The 18616-nt window shown below is 41.4% G+C and overlaps 1 protein-coding gene across 1 annotated transcript; it reads left to right on the plus strand.

The window, feature by feature from the left end:
- The first annotated feature begins 989 nt into the window (after positions 1-989).
- smyd1a (SET and MYND domain containing 1a) lies at positions 990-18288 on the plus strand. The gene is made up of 10 exons (XM_084035992.1): positions 990-1243; positions 6443-6619; positions 7828-8041; positions 8139-8269; positions 9349-9387; positions 15179-15368; positions 15458-15550; positions 16138-16301; positions 16472-16640; positions 18129-18288. The coding sequence occupies exons 1-10, from the start codon at positions 1107-1109 to the stop codon at positions 18240-18242; spliced, it is 1428 nt and encodes a 475-aa protein (XP_083892118.1). The 5' UTR covers positions 990-1106; the 3' UTR covers positions 18243-18288.
- The last annotated feature ends 328 nt before the right edge of the window (positions 18289-18616 follow it).

Below are 18616 nucleotides of genomic sequence, written 5' to 3' on the forward strand. Positions count from 1 at the left end.
TTCCTCGGGCACGGCAAAGCGCTCCGAGAAGAAGGAAGAAGAGTGAAACTGCACTTAGGCGACTTGAAAACAAGAAGAAACAAAGAAACATTTGTAATTCCCCTTCTGGAGCAGCTGATGAACAAGGAAGAGCTGCTGAGGTGAGACTGGGTTTGGCGGTTGCTAAGAGGAGACTCCTGAGCCCAGAGGGTCTTTGTCCAATAGGAACTCATTTCAGAGTTTGGGTTCCACCCGAAACTTCACACCTGAGTGAGCCTTTGGGTTCTCGTGGGGGTTTTGCATCGTGTCATAGTACTGGCTTCGCTTTGGGGTGTAGGCCTCATATTTAGGCTTCAAACCTTGCATACATGGTGAGGCCAAACAGAACTTAATATTTGGTAAAGAAACCTTTGTTAGCAATTCCAGAGGTCAGACGTTTCCTATATAATATCGTATTGTGACAACTATCGTGATAATATTGTTTAGTGACATAACAATCGTGATAATATTGTTTAGTGACATAACTAAAATGATATCGTATTGTGATAACTATCGTGATAATACCATTTAGTGACATAACTAATGTGATAATATCGTATTGTGACATAACTAAAGTGATTAATATTGTGACATAACTATCTTGATACTTTCGCATCGTGACATAACTATCGTGATAAGATCGTATCGTGAGTTCTCCGATGTTTGCAGCTCGGCCTGGCTGACTGTGGGATGTGACCACGCCCACTGCGCTGTGCTGAGGGTTAAAGACGACAACACAGCAAACAGGCTGCCACTGAATGTGAGCGGCTCCATTTCCTGTCATGTGCCTCTGACGGACAGACACAGCTGCCTCGGACCAAAATACCACAGAAGGAACCGACCCAAAGAAGGGGCCGACACCCCCAGAACCCACCCCCCCCCACCCCAGCCCATCGTACCTACTGCTCTCTGGGGAGCGGGTGCAACCAGATTTATTTTTGGCTGCAACAGGGGTCGGGTTAACGAGAGAGAGGGCAAGTTCCTTAGGATCTCCCTGCAGCTTGTTCAGTCCCTTATCCTCGGCCGTCCCACCCTCAGCAGCCTTCTCCCTCCTTTCTGTCTCCTCCGGGTTTTGTTTAGTCAGTACAATGACTGTGGGGAGCATGGAGAGCGTTGAACTGTTTGATGCTGGGAAGAAAGGTCGAGGCCTGAGGGCCACCAAAGAGCTGCATGCTGGGGAAGTGGTCTTCGCTGAGCCAAGTGTCTCTGCTGTGGTCTTCGACAGGTACGAGGCTCCCGGTTGTTAGTCTTTAGATGGACGGGTAGGAGGACGGAGCTCTGCTTACTGAGCAGGTCAGGTGTGTTGTGGCAACGTGTCATGTGATTATGACGCCTTGCAAACTTTCAAGTTCATGTTTTAAATAAAAAATGATTAAAAAATCAGTCTCCATCTCAGCAGTGTGCTGACGAGAGAAATGACACCTCCTTCACGTCCATATGTGCTGTCAGACATTATCGATATGCTACATGTTACACTTGAAATATTGTGTTACAGCTGCTAAATGTTCACCTGAACAGAAATACAGTACAAAAATGTCAGAAATATATTCTTAAAAAAAAAAAAATGAATATGAAAGTGTGCTGCTTCTAGTTTGGTGTCTGACAGTCAGCAGAATGTCAATGCAGATCAGAAATAAGTGACGAGTTGGTATTTTAAAATCAATTATCTAAATAAATAATGAATACATGCAAAAATAAATCCATTTAAAAAATAATAAAATATAGATGAAAGGAAAAGTTTGTTGAGATTTATTTTTATATTTTTTTTGGTAAACTGAAGTAATGTGAAAAAAATAAGCGTGTAAAGATACACTTACTTATAACACAAATAAGACACTTATACGGAATGTTATACATAAATAAATTTATATATATAATAAAACATCTTAAAAATAAATACATTAAAAAAATACATTTACATAAATAAATAAAAATATGTAAAAATTAATATTATTTATATAATAATATAATTAATGTATTGAAAATAAATGTGTTTGAAAATGAAGGGCTATGTTTATATGTATTTTTAATATTAATTTTGGTGCACTAAATGGCATATTAATTTGTATTTTTAATTACTTTTTTTATCTATGTTAGTATTTTTTATTTTTATATTTTGCATCCTTTTTATATAAAAATACAACAGTGATGATTTCTTCTAAATCTTTCTGTATATGATGTTTAATAGGTGAACAATATGATCGGGTATATGAACTAAAAGGGTTGAAACTGCATTTTCCCTTTTCAGCTCAACTTCAGTAGTTATGTGGTAGTTTATGTACTCCTGGATGTCCAACGTGTCCTTACTGAATTATATTGTTGAAGGATATTTAGTTTGACTTTGATGCTCAAAGGTGTCACCTTCAGAAAACTTTTCTTTTTCAGAGCTGGAGTTATGTAAACATGTACAGTCTGGCCCAGTCTCACGGCCGTCATCAGTAGTCACCATGTTCAGAATGTTGCTTTCATGTTCACTGGGACATGTGAACTTCATTGGGATTCTTTTTTTCGTGGTGGACACATGTATTACACATCCATGTGACTCTGTAACGGAGGGTGATGGGTCCACCAACAGGACCGCCAGACCACCAAGTGATGGTTTTCATGAACTAAGAGGTTTTGTTGTTGAAACTTAATTTAGAGGTTTTGTTGTTGAAACTTAACTAAGAGGTTTTAGTGTCTAAACTTAACTAAGAGGTTTTGTTGTCTAAACCTAACTAAGAGGTTTTGTTGTCTAAACTTAACTAAGAGGTTTTGTTGTCTAAACCTAGCTAAGAGGTTTTGTTGTCCAAACTTAACTAAGAGGTGTTGTTGTCTAAACTTAACGAAGAGGTTTTGTTGTCTAAACTTAAGAGGTTTTGTTGTCTAAACTTAACAAAGAGGTTTTGTTGTCTAAACTTAACGAAGAGGTTTTGTTGTCTAAACTTAACTAAGAGGTTTTGTTGTCCAAACTTAACTAAGAGGTTTTGTTGTCTAAACTTAAAAGGTTTTGTTGTCCAAACTTAACGAAGAGGTTTTGTTGTCTAAACTTAACGAAGAGGTTTTGTTGTCTAAACTTAACTAAGAGGTTTTGTTGTCTAAACTTAATTAAGAGGTTTTGTTGTCTAAAACTTAAAAGGTTTTGTTGTCCAAACTTAACTAAGAGGTTTTGTTGTCCAAACTTAACTAAGAGGTTTTGTTGTCTAAACTTAATTAAGAGGTTTTGTTGTCTACACTTAACTAAGAGGTTTTGTTGTCTAAACTTAAGAGCTTTTGTTGTCTAAATTTAACTATGAGGTTTTGTTGTCTAAACTTAGTCAAGAGGTTTTGTTGTCTAAAGTTAATTATGAGGTTTTGTTGTCTAAACTTAAGCGGTTTTGTTGTCTAAACTTAGTCAAGAGGTTTTGTTGTCTAAACTTAAGAGCTTTTGTTGTCTAAACTTAACTATGAGGTTTTGTTGTCTAAACTTAGTCAAGAGGTTTTGTTGTCTAAAGTTAATTATGAGGTTTTGTTGTCTAAACTTAAGCGGTTTTGTTGTCTAAACTTAACTAAGAGGGTTTGTTGTCCAAACTTAACTAAGAGGTGTTTTGTTGTCCAAACTTAACTATGAGGTTTTGTTGTCTAAACTTAACTAAGAGGTTTTGTTGTCTAAAGTTAACTAAGAGGTTTTGTTGTCTAAACTTAAATAAGGGGTTTTGTTGCATGATTCCGTCCTGAATGACAAATAAAGAAGTAGGATTGAGTGACAGAAACTTAATGGACATTTGGTGTGGCTTCACGCTGAGGCAGTAGATACAGTCTGGGTATTTTTGGGACGGTCTCAGGACTGCAGTCGTGTTGACAGTGCACACAGTGTTCCTGCGTTTCTGTAAATGGTTGGTTTGTCTTTGAGCTGGAATGCCAGATCCAGATCCGGTAGCTTGGTGTTCAGCCATATAAGAGCGAGTGGCTGCAGGACGTTCGGTGTCCAACACAGTCGGCGTGCTCTAATGTGAGACAGGAACAGGACTCCGGTGAGAAAAACAGCTCTGAGTTTCCAACAATCATCAGAGGCATTAGCAGGTCTGTTCACTGTTGCTGTGGACAGGCAGCAATAAACAGTTTACATACACGGACACATTCAAGCTGCTGTGGCGTCGGCATCCAAAAACACGGGACAAGGAGAGACATGGAGGCATGCTAGCGTTTCTTTGAAGCAGACAGTTGTGATACTTGTGTATTTGTGTCTTGTTCATGCATACTGTATATTTAACTATGTTACCTAGATATGTAGTATAAAGAAAAGAGTGGAGTATATTAATGAATCGTTTTTATTATTGCATCATTCAATAAATGCTCAAAAACACCAAACATTGGGAGAAACCAGATCTAAAAAAAATAGAGAAGCAGCTTGAACAACTGTCACAATGACATTTTCAGAGTGCCAACGTCTATAAAACGATTCAGAAATCAACGAGACAATAACATTTTCCATCTGGAACAAAAGAAATCTTTCGCCTACTAAATGAAATTTTGAAATAATTATTTGAGACAACGTTAGCAAAGTTTCCAAATCACAATTGAACAACCATTTCAATTTGTGATTACCTGCAGACCAGACAAGTGGAAGAAATTGTAAATCACTCTATTTGCTCATCATAAATTATTGCATCATCAAGTTGTGTAACGAAAAGAAAACTAAGAGCTAAATACAAAACTCTATCTGTAACTAACAAAGGCAGATGTGACACTTCAATCAAGACAATTCTTCAGTACAATTCTTCAGTATGAAAACAACAATGTGTAGAATAAGTGATAAACGCAGTCTAAAGCTAGCCAGTTTAAGAGGAAAATGTTGTCTCCTCTAGGTTGTTGGTATTATTATCTAAACAGCAGTGGTGGACAGTAACGGAGTAAATTTAGTACTGTACTTAAGTACATATCCAGAGGATTTGTACTTTACTTGAGTATTAGATTTCTTTGGTACTTATTACTCTTACTTGAATACATTTCCAAGACAAATACTTTTACTTTTACTCTAGTTAATTTCTAGAAAGGCTTAAAAGTACTCGTTACGTTCAGGTCTGCTCTTTTTTTTTTTTTTTTTAAATACTATTGGACACAAGCTGTGTTTGTCAAAGAAGGAACCCTATCACAGTGCACGCTCTCCACTGGGATCTACGTAAAAGCGGAAATACGTAATCCCTCCCCATAAGGATACCGCCAAAGTAGCCACGCTCTCGACTGTGTTTGTCAACACAAAACCACGACAATGTCTGAGTCTCAGACTGAGTGTGATAATGATCCGGAGGAACTTTCACAAAATGTTAGAGCTATGTTCGATGCAGCATCAGTGCAGTTTCCTTGGCAATATTACACCGTAAGATACATTATGATAATCTAATCATACTAGTTAAAGGTATATGTATTGTATTATATTTTACTTATCTTGTGTGACTGTATAGCGCATAGCAGTGGTTGGTATTTACTGGTGGTGCAGGAAGACATGAACCCCCAAAGACTTTTTTACACAAAAACGTATTAACTATGTTAAGCCTAGAACCATTCATTTGATTTGAAATTTACTCTTACTCTTACTTTTACTTAAAGTACATTTCAAAGCATGTACTTTTGGATACTTAAGTACCTTTTAAAAGCAAGTACTTTTTTACTCTTACTCGAGTACCATGTCGACTGAGCTACTTTTAGTTGTAACGGAGTAAATTTTGACCAGTAGTATTTGTACTCTTACTCAAGTACTGGGGTCGAGTACTTTGTCCATCTCTGCTAAACAGTGATGGATGGAGGATGAAACCAGCCCAAATAAAGTAAATAAATAAAGAATATACCATTAAATGTATGTTGTATGTTTTATTTTCCCATTTATCCATCTATTTTTCAAAAATGGATATTCCCTTGGCATTTCCCACAAACTTATTTATGTATTTATTATTTCCATTTGTATATTTTTCCTTTTCCTTCTGCAAATGAGCAGATCTACCGGTACTAATGTTGTATCTCTATACACCTACATGTCGCAGTTCTCTATATTGAAATAAATTAATGTATACATTAATACATAAAAAAATAATAATGCATTTTTAAATGCATTTAATACACATAATAAAATAAATATTTTAACGTCTCAATGTTTAATATTATTTTTCTTCCATTTAATGGCATATTTATTTATTTATTGAGTCATATATTAATGTATGTTTATTTTGGAGGTATCTAGCTCCATGTAAAGACACAGTGTTCTTTAAATACAAAAATACAGTAAATACAGCAATCAATAAAAGGGAAATTAATGTGTATATGTGTTTTAATATTATTTTTGATACACTAAATAGCATATTCATTTATTTAGTGAGTCACTTATTTATGTATATTTCTTTTCTTTTTTTTAGATTTCAATGAAAGCAGCAGCTGAGCTGTTTCTCTGTTTTGCTTGTTTCCCTCTCAGTTTGGCTACTCAGGTGTGTCACAGCTGTTTCCGGCGCCAAGCCAAACTCCACCGCTGTGCCCAGTGTAAGTTTGCCCATTACTGTGACCGCACCTGCCAGACTGCATGCTGGGATGAACACAAGCAAGAGTGTGGCGCCATCAAGAAGATGGGCAAGGTGCCCAGCGAGAACGTTCGGTAAGAGACTGGGAGGTGAGAGGAAGCTGCAGGAGAACGTACCGACTCATAACAATCAGCTTTACTGCGAGGAACCCATCATGGAAACCAAAGGTCCAGTTGGGCAGAACAAGATGTCTCCCTGGCAATTCTATTCAGTGCAATTCTTTGACCCTTGCTACAAGGAAAACCCTTGTTCATGTCTGTACTGCTCAGTGGTTTAACATCTGAGTGGAACTCATTTCCAGTTAGCCTACACTAAGCTAACATCATCCAAACTAGATTGACAAGTGGTAACTCCAGAAGAAAAGGGACAGTCGCCTGTACCTTTCAGACCATGTCAATTAATGCTTTAAGACACTTGATCAGCACCATAGCTCATCATCTTTTGGTCACATGCCTATGGAATATGATATATATGTTCATGGTGCCCAGAGAATGATTTCCAATGATTTTAGGGACCCACCTTGACTGCACCTCTTCTAAAACCACCAGGCCAATATATCCCATTTCCCCAAAGCGTTGGTTTAATGAGTGTTTCAAACACAGAGGGCTGGATTTCTATGGATTTTGTTGTGTTGTATAGTGTAGTATTTCATTGCAGGATAATATAATATAGTATAGTATAATAGTATAGTACAGTATTGTAGTATAGTATAGAATAGTATATTATAGTATAGTATAATATAGTATAGTAAAGTACAGTTTAGTATAGTAGTATAATATGGAATAGTATAATATAGTATAGTATAGTATAGAATTGTATAATCTAGAATCGTATAGTACCGTTTAGTAGTATATAATAGTATAATATAGTATATAATAGTATAATATAGTATAGTATAGTACAGTTTAGTATAGTAGTATAGTATAGAATTGTGTATTATAGTATAGAATAATATAGTATAGTATAGTACAGTTTAGTATAGTGTAGAGTAGTATAATATAGTATAGTATAGTACAGTACAGTACAGTTTAGTATATTATAGTATAGATGATTGTAAAGTTTAGTGTAGTTCAGTATAATATAGAATAGTATATTATAGAATAGGAAAGTTTAGTACAGTAGTATCATATAGTAACATGTAGTAGAGTGTAGTATTGGTAGTATACTATAATATGACATAGAGTGGTGGACACATGATGTGGAATATGACAGTGATCTCTCTCTCTCTCTGTCTCTCTCTGTCTGTCTCTCTCTCTGTCTCTCCGTCTCTCTCTCCTCTAAGTCTGGCTGCCCGTCTTCTCTGGCGTATTCACAAGGACACAGGCATTGTGTCAGACAGTCAGCTGGTCTCAGTGGACCAGCTGGAAGACCATGTGGCTGACCTACCTGAGGAGGACCTCAAGCAGCTCCAGACCGATGTGCACACTTTCCAGGAGTACTGGTCTTGTGGACGAAAGCAACACTCCGTCGACTACATCTCACGTATCTTTGGCATTGTAAGAATGATCGTCGCGTCCTGAGGTATTTTTCATGTATTAAATGTGTAAACTGCACTAGGAAAGACCCCCCCCCCCTCTCTGCCTGACTCTGTAGATCAAGTGTAATGGGTTTACCCTGAGTGACCAGAGAGGCCTGCAGGCTGTCGGTGTGGGTCTTTTCCCCAACCTCTGTCTGGTCAACCATGACTGTTGGCCCAACTGCACTGTCATCCTCAACCACGGCAAGTAGGTATCCAAGGTGGACCAGCACAATGACACATTTCTATGGAATTATTTTCTAATTACAGGTTGTTGTTTTCTGCATCACCAACACTCACCTGAGCTGAACATCACATCTCCAACAGGCTCAGTGCAGCCAAACACGATGTGACGACAGACAGTCACTCAGAACACACTGAGAGGAAAAACACTACCATCAACACACCAATACAGCAGTTAGACACTTTTCCTCTTTAGAGCTGAGTCACACAACTCCCATTTAAAATGTTCATTGCAGCAGCAGAACAATGTTGGCGTCGAGGCTTCAGCCTCGTCACTCCCCAGATATGATCACATGGAGATGATGGGAAGCTCATCCTGCCTTTCCCCAGGATCAGGCCATGTTTTCATCAACATCACATCAGATGTCCTCTCTTTCATGCACCTGGGGAAGAACCTCCTGGAGTGCCTCATCCATCCCTGGCAGTCCTCTGGACTCATGTCCCCACATCCGACTCTCATAGCTTCCAATAGAGACATTTGATCATGTGGGTGGTGATCGTACACCTTCCACCTCCAGGGAGAGAAAAACTCAAACCCTGAAACCAGACACCTGCTGAGGTTTTCAGCTGAAGTTACAATCATCAGTGTTTGACAGTCAGCAGGCTGAAATCATCCTGTGTTGAATGTGAGGTTTACATTTCTGACAGCGGTGTGTTAATATGAACAACATGCTGTAAATCCACAGTGTTGTGCAGGTTGTGGTTAAAGTCAGGAGAGACGTGTGGAGACTTTTGAAAACTGTGTTCAAACAATGGGAGCTAGAGTTCTGTCCACATGATGTGAGGCTGTGCAGACTGTAGTTAGTTTTACACATGTAACTTCAGTTCAGCCCGCTGCCATTTAGCAATCGAAAAAAAAAACTGTATGTAGAAAACTTTATTTAGGAATATATATTATGTGAGCACAACATAAAGTAGAGCAATAAAACTAGATTTTGTGAACCATAATGACCTGTTAATGCTTCAGTAATAAAATAAAAAACAAAGCCCCAGTGTAACTAATAGAAATGTTGTAAACTAATTGACTGTTACTTTCTTTTGCAGCCAGTCAGCGCTGAGTTCTGCTCTCCACTCTCAGAGGAGGTATGTATTAGACAGTAGCTGTTCTGGGACATAGAGACCCCGGGCCCTTAGAACTACGCAATAGAGAGGCTCACCAGGGTCTCCTATAGGTAGAGCACAGAGCCCTGCACTCCTCCAGGGGAACTGCTCCCAGTAAAATCACATCAGTGTGGGAGGATGTCAGAGAAACAGGAGTGCACATCAAAATGTTCCGTTATGTTCCGTTATGTTATGTTCCGCTATGTTATGTTCCGCTATGTTATGTTCCGCTATGTTATGTTCCGCTATGTTATGTTACGTTACGTTACATTATGGCCCTGTGAAAGACTGGCGTCCTGTCCAGGGTGAACCCTGCATTCACCCAATGACAGCTGGGATAGGTTCCACCCCCCGTGACCCTGAATACAGGATAAACGGTAGAAGATGGATGGATGGACGTTACGTTACCTTACGTTACGTAACGTTACGTTACGTTACGTTACGTTATGTTACGTTAAGTTACGTTATATTTAGGGCCAGGACTTGATTAAAATAATTAATCTAATTAATTAGAGGCTTTTTAATGAATTAATCGAAATTAATCGCATTTTAATCGCATATAAATATTTGACCTGAGAACAGTGAGAATTATTTTTTTTCACATGGATTTTTAGTATACCATTGAATAATGACTGAACACACGTAAATACACGTAATAACGTAATTAACCTGTATATAATGTACATAGCCCATTGCTTCTCTATATCTTTATTAATCTAAATCCTCTTGTCTTTTGTCTATTTTTTTATACCAGTATTTTATTGTTTTTATTGTGTTGTTTTTTTATTGCTTGTACATCTCTTGCTACTGTGACAAGTGAATTTTCCCGATGTGGGATCAATAAAGTCTATCGTATCGTATTGTATCGTATAAGCTTAAGCAACAAAATATTGTTTATTTTTGTTCAACCAAGTCCAACAGACCAGTGCAATTTTTGCCATTAAGTGTAGCCAGTGGCGGTCCTAGGTTTCATGACGCCCTGGGCGAACCTCACCTCCAGCGCCGCATCCAGCCCCCCCCCCCCCCCCCCCCCACACACACACACACACACAAATGGGCCCGGTCAGACCAGACACGTATTTCTCCGCGACGGTCGACAAGCGCTTTTGCTCAGCTCAGCTGTTGTTCATTTAGAGCTATATTTTTTAATCATAACTTCATAAAATAAATACGCCATGTTTCTGTAACCAAGAAGTTTGTACACTTCTTCTATTTATCCGTTCAGAGAGAGGGAGAGATAGAGAGACACACACACAGACAGACAGAGAGAGTGTGTATGGTAGTAGACAGTGTAGATATACAGTTGAAATACACATATTTGTTTATCTACTCTTCACATTTATTAAATGTATTTTCTCTTCCTGTTTCCCAGTGCGAGTTTAGATGTACAAATATCGCATTTGTCAATCGTGGTATTTTATTTTGAAAATTGCTTTTATTTTGAAAATTGACCGGATTGTCTCGTGTTTCTTTGTGTGATTTCCTGCCAGAATTGACATGATCGCTCGTGGCATGTGCAAAAAAATATAGCAGACGCCGAAACGATCGCTTCGCGGCGCTCCGCGTCTGGTGTGAAATACACTATCGCTTAAAGGGATAGTTCAGAATTTTGGACATAAGACCTATTTTCCAACTCAGCCGGTGTGTTGGAGACGTCTGGAGACGTTTTCAAGACATTTCATTCAGTTCTTCTAGTTGCCGAGTTCACTTGTGCTATGGCTAGCGCAAGTCAATGGTTCTAGTTAGCATGGCATTAAAAACAGTCTTGCCCACGCCACAGTGCACCCGAGGCAAATCAATTAAAACACTAGACTGTCGATGTACATATCTGTGTTGATAGAATAATATTTGAAACAAAACTAACCTTGCACAGTGACGGCACGAGGGGGGGGCAAGCAGGGTCTCAAGACCCTCCTGTCAAAGGCTGCACCCCCCCATTTGCCCCCCCTCCCCTCGAAATATTTATGGATTAAAAACTATAACAAATATAGAACAAATTAAGACACTGAGACATTAACAATCAATCATCTGAAGAAATATTGTTTATAACGTTCTTATGGTGATTGGGTGTCGTGCGATTTGATTGGCTGGTTTGCACGCAGACGGCAGGCTGAATTTGACGTTCACGTTAGCGGTGGTTGATGCATAGCGGCTAGTTAGCGATTGTGTCAACAGAGCGAAATGGACCGATTTGTGATAGCCAAAAAGCAAATAAGAGTGGACGATGGTGGTGGTGATTTACGGACGCAGGACAGAGTGATGACCGACTTGGAGGATGAGGATGAAAGCGAGGATGACAAAGGAGTGGTAGTAGGTGAGGAGAACAGAGAAAGGAGGAGGAGGGGAGAGGAGAAGAGAGAAAGACAGCATTGGAGAGCGAGTGAAGCAGAGTTTAGAGGACAAGAAGGGAGGAAGAGGAGAGCAAGACAGAAGTGGAGAGTGAATGAGGAGGAGTTTAGAGGAGAGGAAGACAAGAGTGGAGAGTGAGGAGGAGGAGTTTAGAGGAGAGGAAGACAGGAGTTGAGAGTGAGGAGGAGGAGTTTAGAGGAGAGGAAGACAGGAGTTGAGATTGAGGAGGAGGAGAAGAAGGGAGGAAGAGGAGAGGAAGACAGGAGTGGGGAGTTAATGAGGAGGAGTTTAGAGGAGAGGAAGACAGGAGTGGAGAGTGAGGAGGAGGAGTTGAGGGGAGGAAGACAGGAGTGGAGAGTGAGGAGGAGTTTAGAGGAGAGGAAGAGGAGAGGAAGACAGGAGTGGAGAGTGAGGAGGAGTTTAGAGGAGAGGAAGACAGGAGTGGAGAGTGAGAGAGGAGGAGAAGAAGGGAGGAAGAGGAGAGGAAGACAGGAGTTGAGAGTGATTGAGGAGGAGTTTAGAGGAGAGGAAGACAGGAGAGGATAGTGAGGAGGAGGAGTTTAGAGGAGAGGAAGAGGAGGAAGACAGGAGTGGAGAGTGAGTGAGGAGGAGACGAATGGAGGAAGAGGAGAGGAAGACAGGAGTGGAGAGTGAGGAGGAGTTTAGAGGAGAGGAAGAGGAGGAAGACAGGAGTGGAGAGTGAAGGAGAAGAGAACAGAAGGAGAGAGAAAACATATTTAGTGAGTTCAGAGACAGTTGTAAGAGTATACTGTATACAACTATACACTGTGCTACAATTCTCAGTTACACTCTTGTAAATCCACAGATGTTCTCTGTGGTGGATTTGTATTGTTTTTTGTGCTTGTTGTTTGGCACTTCATTTCATTAAAAGTAGTTAAATATGCTTGTGTTTGTTTTATGATAAACGTTTAGTAACATGCATTCGACAATATGTAGTGTATCAGCACGGCCACGGGAACAGTACACCTATATCTATTATAGTATTATTTGTTGGTGTCAGAATTCACTAGCACCTCCTATAAACAATCAGACCCCCTCATTGCCCCCCCCAATAATAATTTTCTGGTGCCGCCACTGACCTCGCATCACATGAATCATCCATTTCTCAGCAGCAGCGGAATTTTACTTTGCTCCGTCGGACTCAAAACTCTAAGATGCGCTGCTCGGAATCCAGCCGGTAAATACACACCTGAACACCGCTGATTTGTCAGCCCTTAAGCCCCCAATGCTGTCTGAAAAGCCCTCGGAGCTCACTAAAACACCGGGCAGCACACGGCCCTGCGAACCCACAATTACACACCACGAACCCAAACCTCTGCTCCGTCAGGAGAACTGTAAACCCTCGGCGGCGTTGCAGGGAATCCCTCCGGTAAATACACACCTGAACACCGCCGAATTGTCGGCTCTTATGCCCCCAAGGTTGTCTGAAAAGCGCTTTGACCTCACACAAACACTGGGCAGCACACGGCCACGCGAATCCACACATGCGGACTCTCCATCTGACTCAAAACTCTAAGACGCGCCGCCCGAAATACTGCCCGTAAATAGGCAATCAAACTGGGCCGAATTGTCGGGCCTCATGCCCTCAGACCTGGGTGAAAAGCGCTTTGACCTCACTCAAACACCGGGCAGCCCACGGCCCCGTGAACCCACAATTCCGCACCGCGAACCCGGACCTCTGCTCCGTCCGTAGAACCGTAAACCCTCGGACGCGTTGCGGGGGATTCCCTCCTGGCACCACCAGTCTCCGTTTGTTCGGTCCCGGTTCTCAGCTCCAGCGGGGACTATCTCGGTCTCCACAGACGCTCGTTCACGTTCTGCCCTTTGAGCATCCCTCTCGCGCAATTCTTCCTCTGTATATTCAGGCTCGTACAGGTACGGTTGGGTTTGGGTGGAAAAACACTCCTCATCAGAGTCTTCAAAAGTTTCAGTATATTCTCCAAAAGTGTCCATTTCTGTGAGATTGAAGAAACTAGCACTGCAGGCTACTCTGCGTCTGTAGCAATGACAGCAGGTAAACAAACTATTATAGAACCGGTAACTTATAAGTGCTAGGTGATATCACTCCGCCGCTACCATAGCCTACTAGGAAGTATGACACGCTGCTGCTGCTGAGACATAAATCCTTAAAAATGCAAGGTTGGTTTTATTTCAAACATTCTATCAACACATATGTACATCGATAGTCTGCCGTTACAATTGATTTGCCTCGGGTGCGCTGTGGAGTCGGTATGACTGTTTTTAATGCCTGTCTAGCTAGAACCATTGACTTGCGCTAGCCATAGCATAAGCGAACTCGGCAACTAGAAGAACTGAATGAAATTTCTTGAAAACGTCTCCAGACGTCTCGAACACACCGGCTGACTTGGAAAATATATCTTATGTCCAAAATTCCGAACTATCCCTTTAACAAGGGCGCCAAAAGGAAGCGGGCTCTGCTATGTGCCTATTTGCGGCGCTTCCGCGGCCGGTGTGAACCAGGCGTAATCGGTCCGCCTGAAACTCATCCAGTGAGAAACGTTCCGCGGTGCAAAAAAAATTATTGCGATTAAAATGCGTACATTTTTTTAACGCGTTAATGTAATTAATTAATCTTATGTCCCGCGTTAACGTCCCGGCCCTAGTTATATTATGTTCCATTATGTTATGTTATGTTACGTTATGTTATATTATGTTCCATTATGTTATGATCTGTTATGTTATGTTCCGTTATGTTATGTTATTAAAAACTAGACAGGGTAACAACACAAAGTATGACCTATAGCAATACTGACCACTGAAAAACACAATTTATATTTTTTTATTTATAATTTTACATCATTAATTGAATAAACAGACATTGATGTCATAAAGTGTGCATTGTTCCCAGGGTTCTCAAAAAAAAAAAAATATGGAACTTTGGATGCACAAGTAAATAAAGGCTAAAATTAAATAGGTGTGCCTTTAGTGGTGGCTACGTGTGACATACACATTGTATGCTTACAAACTGATCTTTTTATTTTTTGTTAAAAAGCTCTCAAATTGATAGTTTGCAGGCATAGTGGCGTGGTGGTGTAGTGCAGCCATGCTGCATTCACGGTGCTTTACTACACATTTAGGCTCCTCTTATTACTCGTCATGTCAAGCTATTTATCTTTAACGTCAATATTACAACGTATGTATAAGGGAAAATGACTTTATTTGTAATTAGAATATTATACTGCTGTATTTTCAGAGACCCCCACAGATATTTGAGTTAACTGTGTTCATGGGAGCCGGTCCTCACTCTATAGGAGCTCAGCTCCCACTGAACTCCAACACGGGTTGTCCCTGATAAATAACCCAGTAAATGAAAGACTTGAGCAATGCATATGTAAAGTTCACTTTCTTCCTGAGATGAGTTGATAAACCCCCTCGTGTCCAGGATTGAGCTGCGAGCTGTGGGTAAAATCTCCGAGGGCAAGGAGCTGACCGTCAGCTACGTGGACTTCCTGGACCTGTCAGCTGACCGCCAGAAGAAGCTGAAGGAGCGCTTCCACTTCGACTGCACCTGTGAACACTGCAGCCAGCACGTGAAGGACGAGCTGATGACGGCCGCCGCCTCAGAGGGCAAGGTCGGGATGACATACAATGACATCACACACGTGATTTCTTTTCTGGATGAGCTTCCTGTTGAGGGTCTGGTGGTGGTGTCTCCTTTCAGCCCTCCGCTGATCAGGTGAAGGAGGCGACTGTCTTCAGCAGAGAGAGTCTGGAGAAGATCGAGAAGTCTCGTATTGAGAAGGATTACCACGAGGTAACGCCCCTGTTCTCCTCTACTACATGTCTGTCCCTTTACATGCTTATCATGTCTCCTCCTGTCTCCTCCTTGTGTTCTCCTCTACTACATGTCTGTCCCTTTACATGTTATCATGTCTCCTCCTGTCTCCTCCTTGTGTTCTCCTCTACTACATGTCTGTCCCTTTACATGCTTATCATGTCTCCTCCTGTCTCCTCCTTGTGTTCTCCTCTACTACATGTCTGTCCCTTTACATGCTTATCATGTCTCCTCCTGTCTCCTCCTTGTGTTCTCCTCTACTACATGTCTGTCCCTTTACATGCTCCACATGGCTCCTCTTGTCTCCTCCTTGTGTTCTCCTCTACTACATGTCTGTCCCTACATGCTCCACATGGCTCCTCCCCGTCTCCTCCTTGTTTTTTTCCTCCCTGCCTCATCCCCATCTCCCCCTGCTTCCTTCCCCATGCTTCCTCCCCATCTCCCCCTGCTTCCTCCCCATCTCCCCCCTGCTTCCTCCCTGTCACCTCGTGTTCTTCTCCCTGCCTCCTCCCTCTCTCCTCCCCGTCTCTCCTGTCTCCTCCCCCTTGAATGGTGTCGTCTCCCAGGTGGTGAGGTTGTGTCGTGGCTGTCTGGAGAAGCAGGAGGGCGTCTTGGCCGACACTCACCTGTTGAGGCTGCGTGTGCTCAGCGTGGCGGGGGAGGTGCTCTCCTTCCTGCACTGCTTCTCGGAGGCGGCCGACTACGCGGGCCGGATGGTGGAGGGATACATGTGAGTGTTGGCGGAGCACTTTGTTCTGCAAAAGAATATTTGTCAAATATTATTTCAGGAAAAATACCTACAGTAGTCTAATGTAGGTATTTTTTCCTGAAATAATGTCTCACGGGGGACACAGGAAGGGGCGGGACTTAGCCTGTTAATCATGGGATTTGTTTCTACAGGAAGTTGTACCACCACAACAATGCCCAGCTGGGCATGGCCATCATGCGTGCAGGCGTCACCCAATGGCATGCAGGAAAGATCGAGGTGGGTCACGGTATGATCTGCAAGGCCTACGGCATCCTCATGGTCACCCATGGACCCAACCACCCCATCACCAGAGACCTGGAGGTACGCTATGCAGGAGTCTACTGCCATGTATCTCACTGTGACTAATACGCTCATGTTGAAGTAGGGAGGTGCAGATCTCCTCCACATGGTGGGAGGAAAACAAATCTCACGTCTCTACACAAAAGCCCAGATCATTACAAACAATCAGCCCAAAGTCCTTTCATACAGTTTGACAAACACAAAAGGAAACTTGCCAAGCAGCAGCTGAGTGGTGGTACGGCCCTGGTGGTAAAAGATTTAGCAGAAAGCTATGGTGAACATAAAAGTTTTCAGTCTAGTTTTAAAAGTGGTCAGAGTTGGGGCAAGTCTTCCATCTTCAGGAAGTTTATTCCAGCTATTTGTTGCATAGTGACTAAACGATGCTCTCCCGTGATTGTTGTTTACTCTGGGAATCACTAACAGATTGGTCTCAGAAGATCTTAGTGGTCTAGAAGGCTTATGTAGTGGGAGCATATCAGTGATATACTTCGGTCCTAGACCATGTAGTGATTTATATGTGAGCAGGAGGATTTTGAAATCAATCCTCTGACATACAGGGAGCCAATGTAAGGATTTAAGAATTGGTGTAATGTGCTCACATTTTTTGGTCTTTGTAAGAACTCTAGCAGCAGCGTTCTGAACAAGCTGTAGCTGCCTGACAGTTTTTTTCAGAAGACCTGCAAGGAGACCATTACAGTAGTCTAGCCTACTAGTAATAAAGGCATGTACAAGTTTTTCTAAGTCTTGAGCTGACATGAGCCCTCTAAGTCTTGCTACATTTTTGAGGTGATAGTAGGCTGATTTTGTTACTGATTTAACGTGACTGTCGAAATGTAAATCAGAATCCATAATAACCCCAAGGTTTCTGGCTTTGTTTGAGGTTTTCAGGGACAGAGAGTGAAGGTGTTGAATTACTTTAAACCTTTCTTTTTTTAGCACCAAAAACAATTATCTCAGTTTTGTCCTCATTTAGTTGTAGGAAGTTTTGGCACATCCAGTCTTTGACTTGCTCAATGCACTGGCACAGAAGATTTATGGGGCGATAGTCGTTTGGTGATAGTGCTACATAGATTTGGGTGTCATCGGCATAGCAATGGTGGTCAATGTTATTATTTTGCATGATTTGTCCTAGTGGGAGCATGTAGATGTTGAATAAAGTCGGCCCCAAGATTGAACCTTGGGGGACTCCACACGTTACATTGGTAGGTTCTGATACAAAGTCGCCAATGGAAACAAAATAGTTCCTATCTTGTAGATATGACTTGAACCAGTTTAAGACTGTGCCTGAGAGCCCCACCCAGTTTTCCAACCTGTCCAAGAGTATTGAGTGGTCGACAGTGTCAAATGCAGCACTGAGGTCTAATAGCATTAATAAAAATAATTAAAAGCAAAAATAATTCTACTATACTCTTTCTCTACTTGTTCTTGTAAAATGATTTAAGCATTATTTCGTCTTGTCAGTGGACTAGCAGTGATGTTGCTCTCCTCCTCCTCCTCTCCCTCCTCTAGGTGATGCGCCTGCAGACGGAGACGGAGCTAAAGATGTTCCAGAAGGACGAGTGTGTGTACCACAGCATGAGAGACGCTGCTCTGAACAAGCAGCTGGTGATCAGCAGCTCCTAAGATGGTGAAAGATCCTCCAAGCAAGCAAAAAAAAAAAAAAAAGAAGCAAGGCCAAGCATTATTTAGTCAGGAAACTATTCAAGTGTCTTTAAATGTGATTACACATAAAACCGGCCAGCTGATTATGTTCAGAGCTTTTTCCACATTGCTGTTGGCTGATTGTAATACACACACGGTGAAACAGCCTGCTGCTGTTTGGAGTTGTGGAAATAATCTGGAAGTGTGGGTTTTCTCGCATCAACAGTGTGTTTCCTGGTCGGTAGCAAACAGAACAAAGTGGAGCATTGAGTGGCTGAAGAGACCAAATCAGCTGTTAAAGGTCAACTATTCTGCTCACAAGTGATAAAAATAAAGGATTCCTTCTATCAAAGCAG

This window comes from Eutrigla gurnardus (genome assembly GCF_963514095.1).
Source record: "Eutrigla gurnardus genome assembly, chromosome: 19".
Taxonomy (NCBI): domain Eukaryota; kingdom Metazoa; phylum Chordata; class Actinopteri; order Perciformes; family Triglidae; genus Eutrigla; species Eutrigla gurnardus.